The sequence below is a fragment of the Camelus dromedarius genome, chromosome 13, assembly GCF_036321535.1.
Source record: "Camelus dromedarius isolate mCamDro1 chromosome 13, mCamDro1.pat, whole genome shotgun sequence".
NCBI lineage: Eukaryota > Metazoa > Chordata > Mammalia > Artiodactyla > Camelidae > Camelus > Camelus dromedarius.
Window position 1 is genome coordinate 23,738,171 of NC_087448.1, and position 27,110 is coordinate 23,765,280.

General features: G+C 34.0%; 1 protein-coding gene across 19 annotated transcripts in view; it reads left to right on the forward strand.

The window, feature by feature from the left end:
- Positions 1–27,110, forward strand: part of RBM26 (RNA binding motif protein 26) — a 74,476-nt gene that overhangs the window by 14,428 nt on the left and 32,938 nt on the right. For 10 of the 19 annotated variants that reach the window (XM_064493035.1, XM_031466168.2, XM_031466171.2 and 7 more), the window contains exons 2-13: positions 9,460–9,578; positions 10,202–10,338; positions 13,299–13,387; positions 14,236–14,453; positions 16,176–16,436; positions 17,238–17,477; positions 17,898–18,068; positions 18,421–18,576; positions 22,286–22,397; positions 23,326–23,485; positions 25,845–26,009; positions 26,684–26,815. In XM_064493035.1, coding sequence (XP_064349105.1) covers positions 9,460–9,578; positions 10,202–10,338; positions 13,299–13,387; positions 14,236–14,453; positions 16,176–16,436; positions 17,238–17,477; positions 17,898–18,068; positions 18,421–18,576; positions 22,286–22,397; positions 23,326–23,485; positions 25,845–26,009; positions 26,684–26,815 — 1,960 coding nt within the window. The remainder of the gene's footprint in view (positions 1–9,459; positions 9,579–10,201; positions 10,339–13,298; positions 13,388–14,235; positions 14,454–16,175; positions 16,437–17,237; positions 17,478–17,897; positions 18,069–18,420; positions 18,577–22,285; positions 22,398–23,325; positions 23,486–25,844; positions 26,010–26,683; positions 26,816–27,110) is intronic. The other 9 variants (XM_064493038.1, XM_064493044.1, XM_064493039.1 and 6 more) reach the window with 6 other exon arrangements.

A 27,110-nucleotide genomic window follows, 5' to 3' on the forward strand; every position in this document is an offset into this window, starting at 1 on the left:
TTAGAAGACAACATAGATTTGATAGGGAATAGTGCTTAAAATACAGTAACTAGATTTTAGCACTTATTCTGAAGATGGGGTGGGTGTAATAGACATCTTATAACTTTAAATTTTATTGTATTTTGTTCCTTAGTAATTTTTTTTTTTTGGTGTTGGTAGGTTAATAGTAATGCTCTCATATTTGTAATCATATTTATTTGTAATTATTTCTAATTTGGCAGAGCATCTGTTCTCTCATATAAGGAAACTGAAGTCTTTGGAAGCTAGAGCCCTTCCCTAGAGAATTCAGCCCTTCCTCAACTGAATTGGAATGTAAAACATATACTAAATGTGGAATTTTGTTGTGGGCTGCCATATCAGTATTTCTTCTGCAGTTCCACTTTTAAGAGAGTTCTGTGACATTGTTCTGTTAACCACACCTCTGTGCTCAGTTTGCTATTTGGGCTACTCCTTTTTGCACTGAACACTATAGAGTTTTGCAGTCTGATTATTGGGTCTTATCTTTGGGAGTATGTTGAATTAGACATTTAATGAACACTTTCTGAGTAACTTCTAAAGCAGTGATTCTCAAATGTAGTGTGAGGACTCCTGGGGTTTCCTGAGACCCTTTCATGGGGTCTTTTGAGGTTTCCTTGGTTTTCCAAGTGTATATCTATGTTGAGGACAGACTTTCTTCATATATTTCAACCCAAACAGCGTATCACAACAGAGTGAATGTGAAAGTAGGCTAAAGAATCAGTCTGTTATTTAGGCCAGATATTACTAGTATTTGCAAAAAAATGTGAAACATTGTCAGTCTTCTCACTACATTTTTATTTCATTGTGGAAATAAAACTTTTTTTTTTTCATAAAAAATATAGGGTACAGGTTTCCATCTGTCCAAAAGTAGAGTGTTCCTTTGAAACCTTTTAGAAGCCAAAATAGTGTTAAGTGAAGAAGCAGTTACCTTAGGACACATCTTGCTAATGGATGCACAAAATAAATCGAGATCAAACACATGCTTACAGATACAGTTCATAGCTATGGTGACTTGAATGCTGAGGATGCCCAATGTAGTTCCTGAGGAAGGAGCTTGGCAGTGCTACTCTTGCTGCTCACGATAGAGGGTACCTCAGTATGGCTCACTGCACAAAAAAAGAAAGAAAAAAAAGCTGGACACTATTTTTGCTTTTTGTCTTTTTATGTAAAAGCAAACATCCTTTTTGGATTTCTCATGGTTAGTGAAAACAGTTACTAATGTAGGTCTTTTGTAGAAGTTTTACAAAGTGGCATAAAGCAAATTTCAAGAAGTAGGAGATACCTGTGTTTAGTTTCAGGTGAGGCTATCAGTCATGGAGCTCTGCCCATCCTGCAGTGGGGATATGGCTCAAACTGGGGAAGATCAGTCATTTTCAAGGATCAATATGATGCTCTGAGAGAGAGGGCAGGCCCCTTTCTCTGGCTTCACTAGCTGTCAGAATAATGTGAGCTCGGAACTGATCAGTGCCATCTTTGTTGCAACTTGGAGAGCACCTGCAAATTCAAAGGAAAGCAAATGGAATGGGAGGATCCTGTTGACATCTTTTGAACTCCTGGATCCAGCTATGCCCTAAGTCAGCCCTACCATTGGATGTCCCGTTTACTTATACCAATAATTACTTCTCCTGCCCCCCCCCCCCACCAAGGTTATTTATGTTAAATTGTAATGGATATGTTGTTATTTTAAACTGAATAATTTAGAATTACATCAATTTTAATTCCTAATGTGGTAAATACTGGTAGATATAATCCATTTAAATGAAAGCTTTTTGTGTTCTCTTATAATTTTTAAAGTGTAAAAGGATTCTGAGACCTTGAGAACCACTGCTCTCAAGGGTAAGAAGAAATTTTTGCCATTATGTAGGGGTAATATAGGAGAATGAAGGAACTAACTGAATAGTTTTCAGTGTTATAATTATATGTTTTGTGGTAAGTTTCTTGCAGTGATAAATGGTTTGTGTGATGCTCATGGAAGATCATATTTAGATATGTTTATTTTGTGGTGGTTTTATTTTATTTTGTAGAATGAGTGGGAATGCAATAATTCTTAATTAGTAACCTTTGCTGTAACTGATTACTATGAAAAAATAATGTTTTTGCCTCTGAATTGAATGAAGCTGTATAAACTATGGCAACTGAATTTTTCAATTATATATTATGTTTGTTGTAATGGAATTTGAGTTTTTAAAAGAGTAATTCTTAGTACAGAGTAATTGTATGACTTTGTTGCAAATTAGGTATTTTTCTTGAATATAAAGTGAAAATTTGGTAGGAACAGATGTGGGTGTATATCCGTGTTCTAAAGTTACTGAGTTAACATATTTAAATTTAATTTTTAATTTCCACTGCCACCTCCAGCTCCTCCTTCTCAAGATTACTGAAAATGGAAGGTTGGGTTAAATTCCATCAGTTATCTTCCACTGAATTTCTAAACCCTCCAAACTTTTTGAAATATTTTTCTGGAATGACTGGAGTGTTAGCTTTTTAAATTTTATTTCCTTTTAATACTTTACAGTTTCATTACTATTTTGAAGCCCCTAAATTAATATGTAAATACTCGTATGATGAGTGTGTTAGGAGGATTAATTACAACCTTTATATCTAGGGATGATTTTTTTAAATTGAAGTATAGTTCATTTACAGTGTTGTGTTAGTTTCTAGTGTACAGCAGAGAGATTCAGATGTATACACACACACACACACATACACATACACATATTCTTTTCCATATTTTCCATTATGGTTTATTATAGGACATTGAATATAGTTCCCTATGCTATACAGTAGGGCCTTGTTGTTTATTTTACATATAGTAGTTTGTGTCTGCTAATCCTAAACTCCTACTTTATCCCTCTCCTGATCCCCATAAATTTGTTTTCTATGTCTATGAGTATGTTTTGTAAATAAGCTCATTTGTATCATATTTTAGGTTCCACATATAAGTGATGTCATGGTATTTGTCTTTCTGACTGACTTCACTTAGTATGGTAATCTCTGGGTCTATCCATGTTGCTGCAAATGGCGTTATTTCATTCTTTTTATGGCTGAATAGTATTCCTTTGTGTATAAATATCACATCTTTATCCATTCATCTGTAAATGGACATTTGGGTTGCTTCCATGTCTTGGCTATTGTAAATAGTGCTGCTATGAATATTGGGGTGCATGTGTCTTTTTGAATTAGAACTTCCTCTGGATATGTGCCCAAGAATGAGATTGCTGGATCATATGCTAACTCTATTTTTAGTTTTCTAAGGAACCTCCATAGTGCTTTCTATAGTGGCTGCACCAGTTTCCATTCCCACCAACAGTGTAGAAGGGTTCCCTTGTTCCACATCCTCTCCAGCATTTGTTACTTACAGACTTTTTAATGATGGACATTCTGACCAGTATGAGACTTTACCTCATAATAGTTTTGATTTGCATTTCGCTAGTAATTAGTGATGTTGAGCATCTTTTTATGTGCCAACTGGCCATCTGTATGTCTTTGGAGAAATGTCTATTTAGGTCTTCTGCCTATTTTTGGATTGAGTTGTTTTTTTTTTGTTGTTATTGAGTTGTATGAACTGTTTGTATAATTAAACCCTTGTTGGTCCCATTGTTTGCAAATATTTTCTCCCAGTTTGTAGGTTGTCTTTTTATGGTTTCCTTTGCTGTGCCAAAGCTTATAAGTTTGATTAGGTCCCATTTGCTTATTTTTGCTTTTATTTCTATTGCCTTGGGAGACTGACCTAAGAAAACGTTGGTATGATTTATGTCAGAATTTTTCATCTGTGGTCTCTTCTAGGAGTGTCATGGTGTCATGTATTATATTGAAGTCTTTAAGCCATTCTGAGTTTATTTTTGTGTATCGTGTGAAGGTGTGTTCTAACCTCATTGATTTACATGTGGCTGTTCAGCTTTCTCTAAGGGTGATTTTTGATTCATGCTATTTGAAATCTTTCTTAAGAAAATTAAGTTCTTTTGGGGGGAGACTTTATTAGAACGTTTGATTTTCTGCATTGCTTTGGCTTCTGTAACATACTTATTGTGTATGCTCCCCTCCGCAGTTGTAGCTGTAAGAGAATGACTCTCTTAGGTGTTCACCCCATGCCTTTTCAAGGGCAATACTGTTATTTGTATCCTTGACACAGTATATTCAGAGATTGATAAAGTTTTATTTTTATGCCTTTAAAATCATTGGTTTGAATGACTTCATAGTGGTTTAGATTTTTAATTTATCAGAAGTCATTGAAGCAGTTAATTTTAAATCCTTGCAGAGGTGAGAGTTTAGAAATTTAAATGTTCAGGAATGCTCACTATGCTCCATCCCACTGGACTCCTCTTCCTCGTGTCAAGTAGATCCTCACCTCAGGCCTTTTCTGTCAGGTTCCTTTGCCTGGGCTTTCCTTTTTCCAGATAGCCAAAAAGCTTGCTTTCATTGCATTCGGTTCCCTGTTTAAATATCACTTCATCAAAAGTCCTTTTCTGATGTTCTTAGCTAGGATCTACTCATTTATTCCTTCACCTCCCTTCCTTTTCTTCCTCTTTTTCTTCCCTTCATTCCTCTTCTTCTGTACTTTACCCCCTTACCTACCTCTTCAGAGCACTTTTCTACATGAAAACACCCTATATGTATGTATTGTCTGTCTCCTCCCTACACAACCAATGTAAACTCTGAAAACAGTGACTTTATTTTTTCTAGATCCTCAGAATCTAGAACAGTGCCTGACATTGTAGATACTTATTAAGTATTTGTCAGAAATGAATATGATATTTGGAAGATAATCAAACTATTTTTAAATTTTATTCTCAGAACCTTATGAAAATGGCAAAGAAAAGGTCCCTGACAAATGAGCTAATGAGAGTGAAATAGATTTGTACATATATTCTCTTTCTTTCTCTTTCAGTCTTCTGTCTCAGAGGCTCAAAGGTTACATATTTGAGTGAAAAATTCTATTTAAAAATTTTCATATATTTTTGATAAAATTATCTCATAATTTATATTTATCTATAGTTTTTGTGTAATTAAAAAATTTTGTTACTAATATTTATAGATCAATAACTGAAAGTACTGTAGCATTTTATATTTTGTATAATATCATAAACAAAATTAAACCTAAGGATTATACTCTTTGAGGTTTGTGAGGGATTTATTATCCAGTCTAGTACTTATCTGCCAGGGGCTGTTCAGTTTATGCTTGACACCATTCTAGTGATGGAGAACTCTTCCAGGCATTTTATTCAGCCTTTGGGAGGCTCTTATTATTAAAAAATTCAATTTCTATTTTAAGCCAAAATCTGTTGCTTCTACTTACTGGTTCTAACTATATCCCATGGAGGATATATTGAGTAAATGTAATCCTTCTTTCTAGTGATAGGCCTTCAATTATTTGAAAACCTACCAAGTTCACTCTGACAGTTCAATTTTCTAGGCCAAGAATCCCTAGCAAGCTGTCTGATAATGATATTCATTTACCATTCTGGCAATCTTCTTCTAAGAATATTTGAGTTTGTTTATTTATAAAAGGTGGCATCTAAAAATGAAAGCAGTGGTACTTCCTATTGCACAGGAGAGCTGCATTGTTTCCTCTCTAGTTCTCTGTTTTCTATTTTATTGCATCTTTATGATTTGTTTACCTTCAACAGCAGCCACACTTTCACACTTTATCTATGTGACTTTTGTTAGTTAAAATACTTAGTTGCTCCCCATTGACCCCATCTTCCACAGTGCTTTGTAAATCATGTGTTTCTTACTTTGTAGCTTCTGGTTTTCTTTGTGTTTTATCTGTCCCCCCCCCCCAAGGGTAATTGGAGTTGGAAAACTCTCTGGTCAGAGTCATAATTTATTGGCATATTTATGCTTTTGCTGGGCTAAGAAGTTCTTATGGAACATAGAATTAGTGCGAATTCAATTAGTGTTTTCTAAGGTAGGAATGAAGTATTCACTCTTTCAGTGTTATTTCTTTGTCCTTAACATTTTCAAAATCTTTTTTTCTCTCTTCATGATCTGAAAGGAGATTTTAGCCCCACTTTTCCTTCACATGTTTCCAAAATGCTAGCAGTATACCAGAGGGTAAAGTCTAGCTCTAACAAGATAATGTGCCATTCAGATCACAAACCTATCAGCAGTAGCAGCTGGTGTAGCACAGTACCTCATGAACAATCTGACTTGTCATGGAGACAGTTTTTTAAAATGACCACTTACTATCAAAATTTAATTTTCTTTTGATTTAGTGATTTGAACATTTTTATTTCATTAATTTTGCATAGCAGGTTATTAACTGCCAGATGTTCAGATGAAGTAGCATTGGTACTTTTAATTAGGACAAATAGAAAAGGGGATGCACATTTTGCCTTCTCTTCCTGATCCATAACATTTTGATATATTATTAAACTTCTGTGGTTCAAATTATTTTGTTTAGCTATAATTTGTAAGTACAGACCTTTTCTTGTTTTCAAAAATTTTGAAATAAAAATGAAATGAGTTCCTATAGGACTTCAGAAAAGTTACCTTCTAAATGCATATTTACCTGTTTTATTATTAAATGTGAAATTATAAACTGTGCTTCTATATAATTTTCAGTCTAACACATTTTAAAAAGTAATCTGCCTTTCAGACTATTTCAGGTATTTAGCATTTTTGTATATGGTAGTTGATTTGTTGTGGCTGCTGTGGCTTTTATTGGTTTTTGATTTGATTTGAATTGCTTCTAACAGAAGATGTTGAACAAAGATTGTTTAGGAATTCTGTATTGCTGTTTCGTTAAACTGCAGTCTGTACCATAATGATTACAAAACCACAAAGTTCTTTCACCACATATTTAGCTGCTAGTATTCGAATTCACTTTTAAAGTGCCCTATTTAAAAAAATACTGGAGGGAATGGAATAGATTTGGTGTTTGGCTAAGAGAGATGCAAAGTGACAGTTACCAGAATGGCCATTGTTAAACTGAAAATTTACCACAACCACCAAACCAATATTCAGTAAAATCATAGCATTTGGATTCAATGTGGAGACTCTGAATTTGCTTGTTAACAGCAGTTGCAATAAAACAGTATAACACATTGATAATATTATGTCTCTCAGTGATTTCCAGTAAACTGAAGTAGGTTTAGCTTGATACCTAGTTAGGTTAATGTTTAGTTGATTATGCTTATTCAGGTTGCCTAACATGAATAAGTATTGTTTCATGTGTCTCTCATGCAGTATTACCAGATTGTCAGTTATAAATGTATCTATAGATACGTCATGAGGTTATTGTCCCATTTCTTCATGCAGATCTAAGTACTTCCATGCTCATGATAAACATGAAAAATTAACCTATCATGAATCATTTTGTCTGCATTAAAAAGGTTGCTATAAGTAAGTATATTGAAATTAAACTTCAAAGAGAAAATGTTTAAAAATCTCATATACCATTGAAATGAATTTTCTTATTTAGGTTATAACTCACTTCAAGTCTTTGTAAAGAAATGAAAATAGGTCTATGAGAAAAGTTAGTTTATGATTACTAACAAATTACCCTGAAACTTAGTAGCACAGCAGACATTTGTCATCTCATGACATTTATCATTCCTGTGGGTCAGAAATTTGGAGTAGGTCAGTAGGTATTTCTGGCTCAGAGTCTGATGAGATTGCAATCAAACTGTTGGTCAGTGCTGCAGTCCTCTCAGGGACCCACTGGGTCTGTAGAATCGGCTTCCGTGCTCACTCACATGTGGCTATTGGCAAGAGACCTTAGTCCTCCCTGGAGCCCTCATTTCATAGCCACATGCTTTCCGTAAGGCTGCTTGAATGTCCTTGAAATGTAACAGCTGATTTCTCTAGAATAAATGATTCCAGAAAGAGAGAAAGGAAGATACCATGGTTTTATTACCTAGATGGTGTTCAGCCTTAGAAGTGAGACACCATCACTTCTGCCATATTCTATTTAGAAGCAAGGCACTAAATTGAGCCAACTCTCAAAGGGTAGAGAATTGGGCTCTACCTTTTGAAGGGAAGATTGAAAAGTTTGAAGACATATTTAGTCACCCCAAAGATGTATACTAAGGAGTGTTAATAGCATATGATAAATGCTATACTGATTCCTTAATAGAGTAATTTCTCAACTCTGGCAGTGTATCAGACTCATCTATGTGGCTTACAAAACAAAGCAAAATGCAGATGATTGAATTAGACCTGTTGATTCACTTAAAGTCACGTTTTCCATATGTGTTTCTGCTGTGCAACCAAAGCTATTCAGTATCTTTAAGATGTACTTTTTGTTTCAGTGGCATTGCATTGCTCTACTTTTGTAAAATTGTTACATTCTGGATATGTATAGGAATTAAGACTTTTTGGTGTTACCTATTACAGTATTTTCTAGCTTTAATGTATATACATTCCTTATTAATATCCTAGCATTTGAACTTTTGTTAGGACATGTGGAATCTCTGTTTTGTTTTTATTATTAAAATAATGTTTATTATCATTAGAGTCAGAATTGCTAACAGTTGTTATAATAAAGAGCAATAAAAATCAATTGAAGGATGTCATATATCGTGTGTATGTTTTTCCATAAATGAACTATTACATTATCCTACCTCCCCCCTCATTTGTAGTCTTCTCTCCCTACTGTAATTCCCTAATATATTTGTCTTTTTTTAAAGCCATGATTGGTAAGCCTTTTTGTGTCATCAGTGTCCTTTGAAAATATAATTTACTAAGCATCATTTATGTTATTAGCATGAAACTAAGCCAAGCTAGGAAAGTAAGTAAAGTGGGGCAGGGAAATGGATTCTAGGTAGGGATTTTACTTGGTGACATAGAAGATTAGTAGAAAGAAAGTGAAGCAAATGTGGCTGAGGAATTTAGAGGCTCTTTGAAATAATGAACTCTGAAAATTAACCTGAAAAGGGGAGAGTCCAGGGAGTAGTAAATTAGAGGGACTGTGCCTTGGATAGCAACTAAGGATATAGGGAGGCATTCTAGGGAGTTTTTTTTGTAGGAGTAATTGGATGGGTAGGGAGTTAGTGGCTGTAACTAGATGTTTATAGGAATAAGTAAATCGGAATTCTGGATTTTGGGCAGATCATTGTAAGAGGCAATCTGGTGTAGTGGTTAAGAGTGTGGACTTTGGAGTAAGAAATTTAGATTTAAATCTTGATTCTGTTAACTAACTACATGTAGTCTTGGGCAGTTGGCTTAGCTTTTTTCTGAACCTCAGTTTCATCAGTTAAATTGAGAACTAAGTACAGTATGTAAAATATGGAACACAGCTCATGGAACAAACTGGGGTTCAGTAGAGTATATTAATATAGGGAAGAAGAACTTACATTTCTTTATTACTTTCTATGAGCCAGATGCTTGTAACATGTATTAACTCACTTAACTATCATACTGACTTAGTTTGTAACTGGAATTTGTAGAATGTGCGATTATTTATGGCTAAATTTCCTTCAATATTGCTTTTTTCTTCAGCTGTGATGCAGATCCATCAGCCCTAGCAAAATACGTTCTCGCTTTGGTAAAGAAAGACAAAAGTGAAAAAGAGTTAAAGGCATTATGTATTGATCAACTGGATGTATTTCTTCAAAAAGGTAAGATCTTTACTTTAAAAGCACTACTTTAATAAGTTATTCGAAATAAGATTCAGAGAGTATTAAAGGAGCTCAGTAAGAGATAGGCTTTAACTGTAACAAAGTTGAACAAATAGTATTGTTACTAATTATATCCGTAGGTTATTTATAACAGAAGTCTTTTCTTTCATTAGCATCGTTATGCTTTTTTTTTTAAAGAATAATGACATTTTTTCTTAAAAGATCAGGACAGTGACTGAAAGATAATACTGCTTGGAAACCTACTTTGAATTTTGTCTAGCACAGCACTTCTCAGCTTTTTTCACTTTGCTAGTATATAGTTAATGATAATATTTCTGTTTGGCACACTGGGTAGGATACTTGGAAACTAGTCATGGCTGGGAACGACTGACCCAGAGGTTCTGTGTATTCTGGCTTTCACCACCCTGAGAACTGAATAGATCAGTATTACCGTGGGACTTGTGCCATGCCACACTGGTCAGGAAGTTACTGGTCTTAGTATAATTTTTAGATTTGTAAAGTGAAGGCATGTTTCATCATATTTAAGTCTGAGGTAGAGAAGTGGAGAATTAATATCTTAGGAAATGTTTTTTAATCTGTGGTATTTTTGGTTTTGTTTCTAGAGACGCAGATATTTGTGGAAAAACTTTTTGATGCTGTGAATACAAAGAGTTACCTACCTCCTCCAGAGCAGCCATCATCAGGAAGCTTGAAGGTAGAATTTTTTCAGCACCAAGAAAAAGATATAAAAAAAGAAGAGGTAAGAATCTGTGTTAAATTTTACATGTTCTTTAAAAACCTATTTGTAATAATTAAACTGAGTTTTATTTTCTGTATCTGTGTTGGGAGTCCTCAAGACCACCCCCAGGTGTGATGATTTCATTAGGAGCACTCACAGGACTCAGTGTATAGTCATACTCATGGCTATGATTTCTTACAGTGAAAGAATACAGAGCAAAATCAGCAAAGAGGGAAAAAGTGTATGGTGAAAAGTCTGGGGGAAAATAGGAACAGACTTCCAGAAGCCTCTCTCAGTGGAGTCAAATAGGGTGTGCTTAATGAGTAGTGACAACACATATGAACCAGGGAAGCTCATTAGAGATACAGTGCCAGGGTTTTTATTTAGGGATGGTAACATAGGCACCTTCAGTGTAGTATGTACCAGAATCCGAGACTCCAAGGAGGAAAGCAGATGTTTAGCATTAACCATATTGTTTATATAGACAGTTCAGGCATGGTGAGCTATGGTTATCAGGGAATGATGGGAACCTTCAGAAGTCAAAGTTTGCAGATGCCAGCCAAGGGCCTACATTGTCAGCATGACTTTCTAAAAATAATAGTCTCAGGCCTGCTTTTAACTCTTCTACACAGTATTTTATAGTTCTGGACTCTTACCTGTTCTGTGAGATTAGTTAGACTGACAGATCTGTTTGCTTCTGCCTACATGCATTTTGTAGGAGACTATTTTTAAGGTAGTCAAATAAAAGGACCTTCACAGGGCAGTGGAAATTACTTCATACTTTAAGAGGTTTTGAAGTTTTTTTATCTTTTTACAAGATTACCATTCCTGTTTAATAATCATATAATAATTCAAATATCCTCAAGTTGATGTTTAAAAATTATAATTTTAGCAAAGATAATTGTTGACAATTAAGTTATTATATTTCTGCAGATAGCCTAGTTTTAGGTCAGACATATCTTGGTTAAAATTTGCCTTTCCCAGCCATTGCTTTGTGACCTTGAAAATAATACTCTTCCAACCTTTAGTTTACACAGCTGTGAAATGGAAATATTTAGAGGGTTGTTGTGAGGAATAGGAAGCTAATACCTGTGATGCACATGGCAGAGTGTGTGGCACAAAGTAGGTTCTCAGTAAATGGCAGTTGCTATTGTTGAAAGACTGTTGTGTGATGGGTGATGTGGTTTTGGTTGTGATCTTTGGTTTTTTCACCTGATACTCTGGTTTTTTTCCACAATATATTTACGTATGTATTATATACCAATTCTCAAGTGTATTTTTATCTCTATATCTGAACATATTTACACATATGTATGTGTATATAGTTACACAGACACACATACACATAAAACACCATCAGCTGGGGAAGACCAGAAATAATTTTATGACTGCATATTTCGTATCTAAACAGTGTAAGGGTTCTGCCAGGAAAGACCAGAAATAATTTTATAACTGCGTGTTTTGTATCTAACAGTATAGGGGTTCTATTAGTAAGGAAGAATGGGATAGTAGATACTGTCTTGACATCTGCTTATGCTACATAGAGATATATAATAATTTATTTAAATTTTGCCCATTGATGGAAGTTTGGGTTTCAGATTTTTTTTCAGATACTTTGCTATTGCAAAGTATATATTAATTCTTAAAAAGTCTCTAGTAAATCATGGGCTATTGGTTTGAGAAGCAGTAAGAAGTTTTCCCACCAAATGAGTTAACGTTGAAGCGTTAGTCGTAACATCTGTTGATATAATATTTGACACCATTGTCTTGACTAGTTGTGAAGGATATTTGTCCTTCATCTTTCAGAATGGAAATGTCAGATGCCAATCTGGATTTAAAATGGCTGTGGATGTAGTAAGAGTTCCCAGTTGTGGAACTCATGGACATGTACTATGGAATATGATGATCTGTCAACATAAATTACTTGCAAGAGTACATGGAAGCAAATAGAAGGGAGGAAAGGCATCAAGAGGGTTTTATTTGCCTCCCCCCCTTTTTTTTTTTTGCAGGGGTGAGGTTTGAAATGGGTAGAAGAGTAGGACAAAAGTACTTACACACACACACACACAAAGGGAAACTGTTAAAAGAAGGCTTTTAAGCATTGTTTCTCAGAGTTTGGTCTGTTGATAGGACTTCCATTTAATTTATCATGCCATGTGGGACACTTGACAGCGAGAGGCTCTTGCCCAAAAGGATGCTGAAATAACTGACACAAACTGGGATGTGTTTGTAGTATCTGTAGACTGTCTGCATTAGAATATCTTAGAGTTTTTATTAAAAATGCAAAGTTTTGAGCCCTATCATATTTACAGAGGGTCATGTTCAGTATTTCCTGAATTTGTTTATTTTCTAAATCCTTTTTTTTTTCTTAATAGCACCTATTCATGTCCTGTGGAACCAGTTTTCTGGGCAGCATGGAAAATTCTGGCCTACAGAAAGTAGCACTGATCAAGGGAACTGATCCAGGACTGCTTTCTATTAGTTATATAATATGAATTGTAGGAAAGAGAAATATATATAGCTGTCATACTACTATAAGAAAACTACAGAACTAGTTTCACCTTATATATTGCTTTCTCAAATGTTTCCTTTTTCTATAACTTGGTTACTTTTAATGCATTCTCCTATATCCCCTATGTATTGTTTGGTGCCAGACGAAATCCATGGATCCAAAACTTGAATGGACTTTTGAAAGAAGAAATAAAATTGGCTTTCCACTAGTTATGTTAAAAACAAAGACATTTGCTTGAAATGTTCTCACTACTGTTACCTAAGATAAACATTTATGAATTTATTATTCACTTTAACTTTGAGCAAGCCTGTTTTTTACTGTTAAGTAATTGTATTTAGAAATTTATTTTGTTTGAATACTTTTGCAAGAGGTATTTTGCTCTTTTATTTTAATAGTTAAGTCATTGAAACAGTAGCATGGCAAGGAATAACTGTTATTAAACTTACACACATTTTTCTTTGTGTATCAGATCACAAAGGAGGAAGAGCGAGAGAAGAAGTTTTCTAGAAGGCTAAATCACAGTCCTCCCCAGTCAAGCTCCCGATACAGAGAAAATAGGTAATTGATTCTTAGAACTATGTTCAATGTTTAGACATTGGTTATCTTTTATATGAATATTTAGACTTGATTTTCTTTTACGTAGGGGAAAGTAATATCTACTGTTTTATTGGTCTAGGAAAGTGTAACTATCTTTTTCTACCAAGAATATCTGGGTGAGATTTGTAGGTCCTAGAGTGAGATTTAGAACAGTGATTGACATATGTTAGTTATTATTTCTATTTCTAACTTTAAATTCTAATGAAGTTTCTTTTTTTAATATTTTACTTATTTATTATTGTATTATTTAATTATTTTATTTTGGTGGTTTGGGGCAGTAATTAGGAAGTACTGGGGATTGAACCCAGGATCTCATGCATGCTAATCATGCACTCTACCACTTGAGCTATACCCACCCTGCTCCCAGTGAAATCTTAATGTGAGATCTTTTTTAGTACAAAGTTTCCCTTTACTGTGAGTAAATTATTTTTCCCATTAAGGCTTCAAAAGCATTTAGAGTGCAATACATGTGATATATACCTTTAAGTATGAGACTGTGTACAAGACAATATATATATATATACACACTATAGGATGTATGTACAGATGCTTTAATGTATAGATACCTTTGTGTATAAAACTAAGAATTAGTACTTCAAAAGAATTTTTTTTCCTTTAAAGAGATTTTAGAGTACTTAAATTGATGATGTTCAGTTTTTCAGTTGTTTGAGTTTCCTTTATTTGTATTCTGATGGTGGGGTAAAGAATCATAATGTTACAAGAATAAATAGGACTTTTGCATTTAATTGGAGTTTTTCTTGTATCCACTTAGAAATTATTTTCATACAAGTGATTGTATATCTTTTTAGAAGTCGTGATGAGAGGAAGAAAGATGATCGTTCTCGAAAAAGAGATTATGATCGAAACCCTCCTCGAAGAGATTCGTACAGAGACCGGTACAATAGAAGACGAGGGCGAAGTCGCAGTTATAGCAGGAGTCGGAGTCGAAGCTGGAGTAAAGAGAGGCTTCGTGACAGGGATAGGGATAGAAGCAGGACTAGAAGCAGAAGCAGGACACGAAGCAGGGGTAAATAATCCATATATACGTATGTTTTGGTTGGCATTTATTGTGAAAAAAATTTTGTATTTGAGAGTTTTAAAAATTTTTTTATATTGTCATTGTTATCTTCATTTTTTTCTGTTTTGATATATTTTGTGGTCCAGGCAAGTGATGATTTTTAAAAATTTCTTTAAAAGATTTTGTGTAAATTAAAACAACGAATTACCACTTCATACCCATCAGCTACCTAGAGTAGGTAAGGATGGAGATAAACTGGAACTTTTTGGAAAATACTTTGACAGTATCTTAAGAATGTTAGGCTACACTTACCAAATGGCCCTGCCATTCCATTCCTAGGTGTTTACCTAAGAGAAATGAAAGTGTATCTCCACAAAAAGACATACACAGATGATTGTGACAGCCTTATTTGTAATAGCCAAGACTAGAAATAACCCAGAGGTCCATCAATAGGTGAATGGAGAAACAAATTGTGGTATACCTGTAGAAAAGATAAAAAGGAGACTTTAATTCTTATTGATATATGCAACAAAATAAATAAACCTCAAAATAGTTATGCTGAGTGGAAGAAGTCACACAAAAGAGTGTGTGTGAGAGAGAGAGAGAAAACTTAGAAAATGCAAACTAGTCTGTGATGACAAAAAACAAATCAGTGGTTGCCTGGGATGGAGTTAAGGAGGGGTGGATCATAAAGGGGCACAAGGATATATTTTTTGGGGTGATGAGTATGCACAGTATGTACATTATTTTAATCATGTTTGGTTTCACAGGTGTATACATAGATCAAAATTCACTAAATTGTATATTTTAAATATGTTCAGTTTATTATATATCAGACCTCAAAACTGAAAACAATTAAAAATTTTCATTTCCAATATGTATAAACAATTAAAAATTTTCATTTTGGATGTGTATGTTTGCAAGAGTATGTCATTTCCAACATGTATAATTTTTCTTCTGATGTATTCCTGAGAGGAATACGTTGCAGGCAGTAAAACAACTAAAACTCCTTAGAGTAAAACACCTTTACTCAAGCTGAGATTTTTACTGCCTCGTGACCTTTATCGTATAGTTATCTTTAGTCTTTAGAAAATTTGTGGCCTTTGTATAAACCTTGTATTTCTCTGTTACTCTTTGCTTAGAGTTTTTTTCCCCTTTGATCTAGATACACTAGGTCTTTCTGCACATTGCTTCACTTACCTGATCTCCTTAATATCTTAGTTCTCTTCCCTTGGTAAATTCTCTTTCATTAGCCCACTTAATTTTTTCGTTCATGTTTATTACGAACTCCTTTTTCTTTCTCTTCCTTACTCATCCATTCTTGTCTTCAGTGAATAGTGTTCACTTAAAAAAGCCATGCTAGGACCTTTAGATGGATGACAGCTAAATGTTTATCACAGAAAAAGTAACCATACTTTACTGCATATTTTATTTTGTTGGCTGAAGTTACGCATACTAAGATTGCAATGAAGAAAATAAAAAGTCCCTTTTCTACAAATAAAACTCTAAGAAAAGTCTCATTAAGTACAGCAACTTTATGTGTGGTCTTTTAGGTCATATTGAAAAGAAATAGCTTGTCTTGGAATATGGTGTATTCATTGAATAATTTTTAAAAGAACAATTGTGTAAAATTTGACCTTTTTCTTTGTTTAGCAAAAATATCTATTTCTTAGATTTGAGACTTTTTAAAAACAGAGTATAGTTTTATAAGTCATTTATATTTTGTTGCAGAAAGGGACCTGGTAAAACCTAAATACGACCTGGATAGAGCAGATCCATTAGAAAACAATTATACTCCAGTCTCTTCGGTACCTAACATTTCATCTGGCCACTACCCTGTACCTACTTTGAGCAGCACTATTACAGTAATTGCTCCTACTCATCATGGTAATAACACTACCGAAAGTTGGTCTGAATTTCATGAAGACCAAGTGGACCATAACTCATATGTAAGACCACCAATGCCAAAGAAACGGTGTAGAGACTATGATGGTAAGCCTCTCAGCTACTTCATGAAGTCTTGAATTAATATTTCCAGCTGACTAAATTCTGTAAATTTAAGTTACACACAGTTACTCAGAGTTAACCTATTGAAAATAGTAGGAAATTAGTTTTAAGCACTTCATAATTCCTCAGTGTATTATTGAAGTCTGCATTGTCCCCACTGACTGTTAAATATCAATTTGAAGGTAGTCTTTCTTTGTGCTTAAGTCTTAATATATTTTTGGAATTTACCAAACAGGAGTAGTATCTACTGAGTTATTTATCAGGCAATTGGCTACTGAAACATTCTTGACAAAACTTACTTCTTTAGAAATCAGTAGTTATTGGCATGTCAGTAGAACATAGAAATGTGAATATCACCTTTGTAATACTTTTATTAATGAATTGAAGACTCTTGAGGTTTGCCTGTAAAAGTTTTGTAAATTGTGTTAAAATTGTAGTTGCAGTATTCTGAATGTTTAAGTGAGAGATTTAAATAAAGGAAATGTTTCTAATGGTAAAAATCTAACAAAAATTTTAGGTTTTATATCACCTTGAGAGCTAAGTATACTCATTTTAATTTGGTGATATGTTTTTTTAGTGTGTATGTTAGCTGTATTACCACTTGATAAGTATTTTATACTACTGGAAGTTAGAAGGTAGCTCTTGTGATATGGTTACTTACACTTGCCTAGTTTTCAAAAATTTTTCAAAAACATTCCTGTTTTTCAAATGTCTTAACTTTTGTTAACTTAGAGAAAATGTATATGTCTAACACTTTTCGTATTTCTTTCTAACTCTTCCTCACAGAAAAGGGCTTCTGTATGAGAGGAGACATGTGCCCCTTTGATCATGGCAGTGACCCGGTAGTTGTAGAAGACGTGAATCTTCCTGGTATGCTGCCTTTCCCCGCACAGCCTCCTGTTGTTGAAGGACCACCTCCTCCCGGACTCCCTCCCCCTCCACCAATTCTTACACCCCCACCTGTGAATCTGAGACCTCCAGTGCCACCACCAGGCCCCTTACCACCCAGTCTACCACCTGTCACAGGTAAGTAAATATGTTTGCCTCTACTTAATGTCTATCCATTCATAGTTTTTTATAGAAGTTAACAGTTTGATGCTTGCTTTTGTTAAAAGTATCTTAAGTTAACCTGTAGATGTCTGCTAGAAACTAAGAGCAAGATGCTCCCATTTGGAATATACCCCTACCTTGCAGGCTACGCCAGACCTATGGTTTACTGTGGTTTGGGGTGACGCTGAATTACACACTTCCCTAATGAATCCCAGCTGCCTGTAGTCCTTTATGGCTTAAAACAGACCTGTTTTGGAATACATTAAAAGAATATATTACCCTAGAAAACCAGTACAGTTGTAAGAGTTTGGTATTTGTAGGTATTACAGTTTGACTGATAAATGAGACTTACCATGTTTGGATATACAGTAACTTATTTTATTTGTTTGCTTTCAGATGATATTTCTTATTCTTTGGTTTTGACAGGACCACCACCTCCACTTCCTCCTTTGCAGCCATCCGGCATGGATGCTCCCCCAAACTCTGCAACCAGTTCTGTTCCTACTGTAGTAACAACTGGCATTCATCACCAGCCTCCTCCTGCTCCACCTTCTCTTTTTACTGCAGGTGCAGTTTTGGCCCTCTCTATATTAATAATGTTATATAATTTTAGAGAAGAGTTTTAGATGAGGAATTAAAAAATGTCTAGAGAATGAATCGCTCTATTAGGTCTTTTCCACTAAAATTATGTGGAATAAAATGTAGACATGGTGAATGTACATTAAATGTAAGTCATCAGTTATGATTTTTAAAAAACTAAGTTTTTACTTTTTAATAACATTTTATTTTTTTAAACTGATTTTTAATGTATATAGTAAAACATTAGTTATGAATTAGTAACATGTTATATGGTATACTTTTTCTCTTATCAATATAAAAAATTACCAAGTGGAGTTTTATAATTGTTTTTTAATTACAGTTTTTGTATTACCAGATACATATGACACAGATGGCTACAATCCTGAAGCCCCAAGCATAACAAATACTTCCAGACCTATGTATAGACACAGAGTGCATGCACAGAGGCCTAACTTGATAGGACTAACATCAGGAGATATGGATTTGCCACCCAGAGGTACTATGATAAATCTTATCTCCTTGTCATTTTCATAATCTCAAGAATGGAAAACATTTATAAAGAACAGTGAGTCCTGTGTTTATTGAAGTTGAATACAGAATAGTGGTATGTTTGTTCCTTGGATCCTGTGGTCTCAGTGAGAGAAGGTAATGTGCGGTACCCTATTTGTGCGCTAGTGACATTTTATTCTACCATCCAAGTGGAGAGGAATCTCCTAAAAGTACTTATTCTGTGGGTATATTCTATTGTTTACAGTCTTAATTGGTTAATTTATTGAACTCTTAAGAGTAATGCTTTAATTCCTAAAGACAGTTTCTTTTGTAGTTTAGATAATGAAATTAGCTCTGCAAGCTTAATGCTTGATACGTATTTTATTTTTGTTTACTTTTGACATGTTAGGATTTGATATTGGTTTGCTTATGTTTTATGCAAAAAAATTGTGTTTTAGAAAGTGACTCATTAGTTTTTAAACTTTTCTTAGAGGAGATAGACATTTTGATACAATTTTGAAATGGGAGAAGACAGAATTTAGACTGACACAAGCCAGGGCAGGAAAATTGCTACACAAAATGTGCAAAGTGGTATGAAGGTTCAGAGGAGGGAAAGTTCATAGTCATTTGAAAGATGGAGCATTTGCTACAGATAATATTTGTTATAGGGAAATGAGAGATTGTCAGACATTATATTGGCCAATAAAAAGAAATCTTTTCCCCTGACTACTTTAGCCAACTTTAAAATCCCATTTTTTCCCAATCTTTCCTTGCTATCTTTTTTTTCTAGTAAAAAATCATGCATTATCAATTGTGAATAAAAGTCCAACTTATTTAAATAACAGGCAATACCTAATGTGGTTTATTTAGTAAGCTTGTATCTACCTACACTTTGAACTTTGTTGTTGTTCATTAGAAACTTTCAGATTCTGAACATCTACCTTGAGTGTTCAGAGAACTTTTTGTGATGGATATGAGGAACATTTAAATTCATACCCAATTTAATTTATATCCTCTGAGACTACAGAACAACATTTCACATAGATGCCCCTTTTCCCCACACCTTTTAAATTCTCCTTGAGTCGTTCTAATAACTATCATTAACAACAACAACAACATCAGATAAAAAGTTTTTTAACAGTTTCTGTGGTAAGAGATAATATGATTGCTTGTAATTGAAAAGTAGCCACTTAAGATTGTGGCTGTTCATGGTGTTTACTTATCTCCTGAGCTCTCGCCTACCTGGCTGGTTCAGAGGAAACCCCTTCTTTCTTTGGGTCACTACTTAGCATTTATTTTCTTTTCATTATACCAGTACTCCTTGCTCTTACTGGAACCGTCAACATCAAATTATATCTCACCTTGCTGCTTTGGGTTGGCATAAATGTATGCCACTATAGATCATTATTTATTAGTCCCATCCCAATTCTAGGCCAGTTTTTTGTTGGTGATTGAGAAAAGGAAGGATCAAACACCTTGCATATGCATGTAGAAGTTGGAGTTATGGTAATTTCAGCTTCACATGCATGTATTTACAAGTTACAGGAAATGGCTTTGTTGAGAGATAAGTGTTTGGTATGCCTGCTTAGAAATTTGAATGCCTTTTCCCATAGAATCATTGTACATAGTGATTATTTTAGTACTGTTCTTTAGACAATGTATGCTGTTTTTGTAAGCTGGTTTAGGAATATATTCTCCATTAATAACATTGTTTTTACGTACCAGACAGCTGATTTAGCAAACCATTTAAATTGAGGATTACCTGTACTTTTATTTCCTTATCTTTTTCAGTTCTCCTCCCCCAAAATGTTCTTATCTTTTGCCCATTTGATTTGAAATTTACTGGTCTGGATTGTGACATATACATAATTAGAGGTTTATGATATTGTTATTATACATTTCTTATAGGCTCTAGATGGCCTAATTTAGATTTGTCATAGGCTACTAGTATGTGATAACTATATTTTTATGCTTCATACTTTAAACTTCATAGGGAATTATTGTTACTAAACAAATGAAAAAACTTTAGGCCTTTTTGTGCTTTGGAATTACTAATATAGAAGTGACCTAGAGGCTCTGATAATTGTTCTTTCTAGATTTCTAAACAGGTAGAGAAGTTGACAGATATTCCCTTGATTGGATTTAGGTAGGAAGAAGGGCTAAGTAGTTTTCCGCTTGCCATCAACAAAACCAGTGCTGAAAATTTTAAGCAGAAAAACAATTTATTAAAAGCATATCAGGGGGAAAAAACCAGTGTATATAACTAATAGACACATTTGTTAGTAGTATACCAAGAGGAACTTACTTCTGTGTGTTTTAACACTTCTGCTTTTAAATAAATAATAATGAAAGAGAATATGAATGAGAGAATATGAGTTGGAGTGAACCCATCACTGCCTGTCTTAGTAACCCTTCAGGTAAAGAACATATTTAAGTAAAAAAGGATACTGAATAGCTCAAAGGCTCTTTAGTGAACCAGACTTGAGATGCAGGAATAAGGTCAAAAATTCTTTTGCAGAACTGGTCCTGTGAAGATACCACTGGGCAGAGAGACTGTAACTGGCACTGTGAATATCTGCATTGCCAAATACTGGATGCTACCACCTGATCTGCTGTGGAGATTTAGCATAAGTCAGAATTAGCCAGAGAAAGAGGGTAGATAAAGCACATACACTCTGTGATACTTTTGAGAAACTGGAAGAACTTTTTGATTGGAACAGAGGGAGTAAGAGATGGTGAGGAGAGATCTGAGGCCAATTAAAGGCATTTGAAAAATTCTGGAAGAGAGATGATAGTAGCTGGTCTAGGTATTAAGAATGGGAAGTAAAAGATTTAAGTTTAGTGGAAAGAACTGACAACACTTGTAAGTTACCGAATTTGGGGACTTAGAATGGGGGTAATGGAGAGGGTAGAATGAATGATACCAGGTTTCTGCTCTGGATAATTGGGCAAATGATAATATCATTCACTGAGAGGAAGAACAGATTTGGTAGGAAAATCTGCGTGGAGGTTATAGTTATAGCCATGAAAGAGAGTGTGCTGAAACAGATCCTAAGTTCTTTTAGTTATGTGTTTAGAAATACTTAGGGTATGATTTATACAATCAATTAATCCATCTTTAAAAAAGGAATTTTAAAATACATTTTTCTGTGTGGACTAAGTTTAGCATGTTTTAAACTTTGGTGTCACTTGGGAATAACAGATAAAATGTAGTTCTATATTTGTGACACTCCATCTAAGTGTATGTAAAATGTTGAAAGGAGCAGATATTTTTTGCACTGCATTTCAGTCTTGAATCTTTACCTTTTTAAATTTAGCATGATTTTATTATATTAATATACTGATGTTTACATAAGCAACTCATTTCAGTCACAACTCTTAAGCTATCAGTTCTTAAAGGTCATTGGAATAGTGTTTAATTTTGAATCTTGTAGATTGTGCATTTGATTTCAAAACTATAAACTCAGCCCCAGGATGATTTATTTGTTATTAATTTGACATGTGAGAATTACTGATTCTTCTTCAATTGGGTGTGAAAGGAATTCAGTCTGAGTTAAAAATTTCTTAGATTACTATATTTAGATGTGTATTTCTCTTTCTTCCAAATTGTGTATTTGGATGGAAAGCCAGAAGTTTATTTTTAATCCAAAGTTAAGGAAGTGGCTATGATTAACAAAATATTAATCTATGCTTTTCTTTCTTTTTTTTTCAAACAGAAAAGCCTCCTAATAAAAGCAGTATGAGGATAGTAGTGGATTCAGAGTCAAGGAAAAGAACCATTGGTTCTGGGGAGCCTGGAGTTCCTACAAAGAAGACATGGTTTGATAAGTAAGCTGGCAGGGAAAATGGAAGAATTTTATTGTGCAGTGATTTTTTTAGGGTAGTTACAGTATTACTGTGACAGTTCTCTTTCAAAATAAAATTTGTTTTGTAGGCAGTCCCCAACTGAAATATATAGTAATTGTTTTCTAAAAATGTGTAAGTTAGTTGTCTGTACTTGGAAGGAGCTTTTTTACAGAAATGATGTGGTGGTTGAGCACACAATTTGTCCTATTTATACCTCCCTCCACCTCCAAAAAAAAAAAAACCGCACCCCTTAACTTAGAGATGTTGTCGAATACTAGCTATATAAAGGATAGTCATGAGCCCACTGTTAGGGAAGGAAGGATGGATCGGTTCTGGGAGGAGACTTTAGCACGTGGGCAATTACTATTTAAGAGTTAGAAAACAATCTTTTAATTCTCTGATTTAAAAGGCAGGCAGTGCAGCCTTCCTGGGCCACAATTGTGCCCCATTTTTCAAGTGTCAAATGTTTGGTCTATAGTTTCAACATTTTTTTTTTCCAAGTTGGAAAGAAGTTTGGACAGTCATTTCTTGCTTTTAATCAATGTTTTAAAATAGGAAGTATTTCAGTACCTAGCTTTTGCAAAAGCGGCCAAAGGTAATATACGCAAATTAACTGAAAAAGGGTGCGAAGACCTTTCCTGCTAAAAATTTTAAGTAGGAGTGGAATGGAAAGTGGAAAGGAACAAAAATGATATGCAAGAACCCTTCTCACATGGCTTCCATGAAAGATGTGAACATTACTAATTTGGAAACTTCATTTTTTGAGGAAAAAATTTAAATTTCCTTTATCAACTAGAAATTTCAGTTTTGAAAAAATATTGAACTTAAGTTGTAAAGCTTTATTCCTTTGTATTTGATAGAGATCAGGATTTATAAACGAATGTATTAATTAACTTGATTTTTGTTACAGACCAAATTTTAATAGAACAAACAGTCCAGGCTTCCAGAAAAAGGTTCAGTTTGGAAACGAAAATACCAAACTTGAACTTAGAAAAGTTCCTCCAGAGTTAAATAATATCAGCAAACTTAATGAGCATTTTAGTCGATTTGGAACCTTGGTTAATTTACAGGTAAGAGCTATGAAGTGGTTTCTGTTGTCTTTGCTTAATTATTTAGGGAGGGAACCTTAAACTGGCAAGAAAAATACTTTTGTAAAAAGAAATATTATGAAAAATTTGGTAATACTCTAAATCTGGAAAATTGGATATGAAATGGAACTTTATATTTTAGAAAAATGTGTGATTTTTGAATAACATTTTACTTTCAGAAGGCAATTTTGATTGGTCATATTATTATATGCTTTTTACCTAATAGAGGTTATCATAAAATTACAATGAAGTTAAATAACCACACTGGTAAAATCTAATCTTACAGTAGTTTTCATTTCCTCAGTTTCTTAAAAGCACTTTTGCAGAATGCTTCAGGCAGGTTTATTTTTGCCACCTTTATGATGGGACACATTTAACAGATACTTTCGGGGCCTGAATAACCATGTAATCCATAGTTTAAACATTTACATTTTCCTTTGCCACTTTTGAACTTCTTTCAAGGTAAATATCAGTGTAATTTGTATTTGATTTCACCTAAAATTAGACCTTGGCTTAAGAGTATGTTACTTGTGAGGTTATTTACTATTGAGTTTACATTATGTGATTTGTTGAAAGTGGCAAAATAATGTTAAGCTTCTTTTCCAGTTTGTATGACATTCTTTTCAATTGAAATAATTATTTCCCATAATCTGATAAAAACAAGAGTAAATGTTAGAGAGTACAGCTTAAGTTGATAGTTTGGAAAATTTTGTTCTTGCCATTTAAAAAATAATATTTTTAAAGTAATAGATGAAAAAATACATGCTTACTTGGGATGGAGTAATAGAGATTTATATAGAATTTAAAGGAAATGTTTTCAGCTTTATATCCCTCCCATTCTTCTCCCCATTTGTCCCCATGATATTATTACATGATTGTTAACAGTTTACCATGTGTTACTTTGGATTTTTTGTTTTTTATTTCTGTGAGCATGTATCTACCTATAAATCAGTATGCAGACGTAAAAATTTATATGTATTTAAAATTATATGGACCCCTAGTATTCATAGTAGTTTACTTTATCTTGAATATCTCTAAATATCCTTTTATGGCAGTTCAGTTTGATCTACCACATTTAGACCTAAACATTAAAAAATTCTCAGAATATTCTTTTCCTTTCACAATTAACTACACTGGTAATATTAATTTTTAAAAAAAATGTAAAGCTGAGAGTCAAAACATGTTATCTCACTATTGTTTCAGTTTGCATTTCTTCAGTTACTAGTGAGGTTGGTATCTTATCTGTTGTTCCTTTTTCCATATCTATATACTACCTGCATTATTATTTATAAAACATGTGTTTTAAAAAATTAGTTTAGAAAACCCTTTAGCTTTATTCTAATTAACCATATTGGTGAAATTGATGTTTTAAATTCCAATAAATGGATAATTATTAAAATGCTACCTAATATATAGTTATATCCTTATAGTTAATATTTATTAAATACTTACTATAAATATACATAAACACACATACACTCCATTTTCCCTGAATTTAATTCTTAACACGTACGGAATGGGTGTTGTTATCCCACTTATGGAAGAAGAAGTGTAGACTCAGAAAGAGTAAGTAATTTGCTCATGCTCCTGTGAGAGTAGCAGTCAGGGTTGGAGCCAGGTAGTTTGATTAGTGTCTATGTGCTTAACCTCTGTTTTGCATTGCTTCACACCACTAGAAGTTCAAATAATACACTTTGGAAAGTACTGCTGTTATTGAAAGAACAGGAAATTAAACACTGAACAGGCTTGTATCCTACAACTTATTCATTGTATGGGTCTACAGAATCACATACTCTTTGAGTCTCAGAGTTTCCTTATGTGTAAAATGTGATTCTTGCTGTTGTTATGTAGGTCTTTTTATCACCCCCTTTAAATTTTGTTGTAGTCTTGGGAATATTTTTGTGAGAATTACCAATTTGGATAATTTTACAGGTGGATTTTTCTGTAATTTTTATTTAGAGATGACCCCCTTTCAAAGTAGTTTACTGCCCTCTCCTGACCCTGGATGTTGGTCACATCACTCATTGACTTAGGGATTATTTCTCATAGTATTAATATTGGGGGTAAAAAGTGCAATATTTTTAATGCTTATATAAAGCATTTGTGCAGTGAGCATTCTCTACTAAGTGTTACATAGAGGAGGCTCCTTTTCCACTTTGAGTAGTCCTCAGTTGCCGTTTCTTCTAGAGTGAAAGTAGACTATGGTAATAATCTAGATATAAAGAAGTGTAAAGATATAATCTTACTTGGAAGGACCAGCATTTCATTTTGGGGGAAATTTTGCTGTGTGAATCAATAGATTTATTTGCAAATTCACTATTCTTAATATTTAAAATTTTAGGTTGCCTATAATGGTGATCCTGAAGGTGCCCTTATCCAATTTGCAACATATGAAGAAGCAAAGAAAGCAATATCAAGTACAGAAGCAGTGCTAAACAATCGCTTTATTAAGGTTTATTGGCACAGAGAAGGAAGCACCCAGCAGTTACAAACTACTTCTCCAAAGGTAAGAGAAATTTGTGTGAAATTAAATGCTTTTCTTAGAAAGCTCTTGGCATAGTGTTTCTTTTAAAAGCAGAGACCCTGCAGTCAGGAAGACTTGAGTTCAGATTCTGGCTCCACACCATTAACTGTATATATTGAGGAAGTCACATAACTTCTCTAACCTGTTCTCTCATTTTGTTATGACAGAAATTCCTAGTTTAGGTAATTGTAGGATGATATGTGTAAAGCACATAGAACAGTCCCTGGTGGGTGGGAGATAGTCCAGTACATGGTAGCTCTGCGTATTCCAGAAACTCAAGACTGTGGGTTCACCTTGGAAATCCTTCCCTCCCTCCCTCCTTCTCTTTTTCTTTCTCTTTCGATCAGTGAGTCAATCAATATGTAAAGTTAGATTGACTGTGTGCAGAGGTGTATTATAGCAATTTGTTTCTCAATTTAACTTTCTCCTGTTAAGTAAAAAAGAGAGAGACAAAAGATAGTGAAGGGTAGATTCTACTATTTCCTTTACTTTATCAGTGAGTATCTATATACGTAAGTGAAGGAATTTGGAAGGCAGTTAGGTTTTGATAATAAGCTGTACTTTTGAAACTTTCTTTGCATGGGCAACTTGGTAACAAAATACTTCCCATGCTCAAGAACTAATCAGCTTGTTTAACATATTTTTCTTGTTCTGAGGTAATGCAGCCTTTAGTCCAGCAGCCCATTTTGCCTGTAGTGAAGCAGTCAGTCAAAGAGCGGTTGGGTCCAGTACCTTCAAGTACTATTGAACCAGCAGAAGCCCAGAGTGCCAGTTCAGACCTTCCTCAGGTGAGTGAGAAAAAAGTCTCATTGTGTCTGGCACGTAGTAGGTTCTCCATAAATTAGTTTCCCTTGGTGATTTGAATTTCAGTTAATTGTGTGTGTGTGTGTGTATATATATATATTTTTTTTTTTTAATACAGAAATATGATGGTCTATATATATTTAAACCCCACCTGTAAATTTTTTTTTTACCATCACCATAATATATTCACAATCTACTTTTTCTGTAATATTTGAATCTTAAGTTCTTTTCTCTAGTTGATACTTATTTATGAGATAAGAGTTTTCTTTCACTTTATAG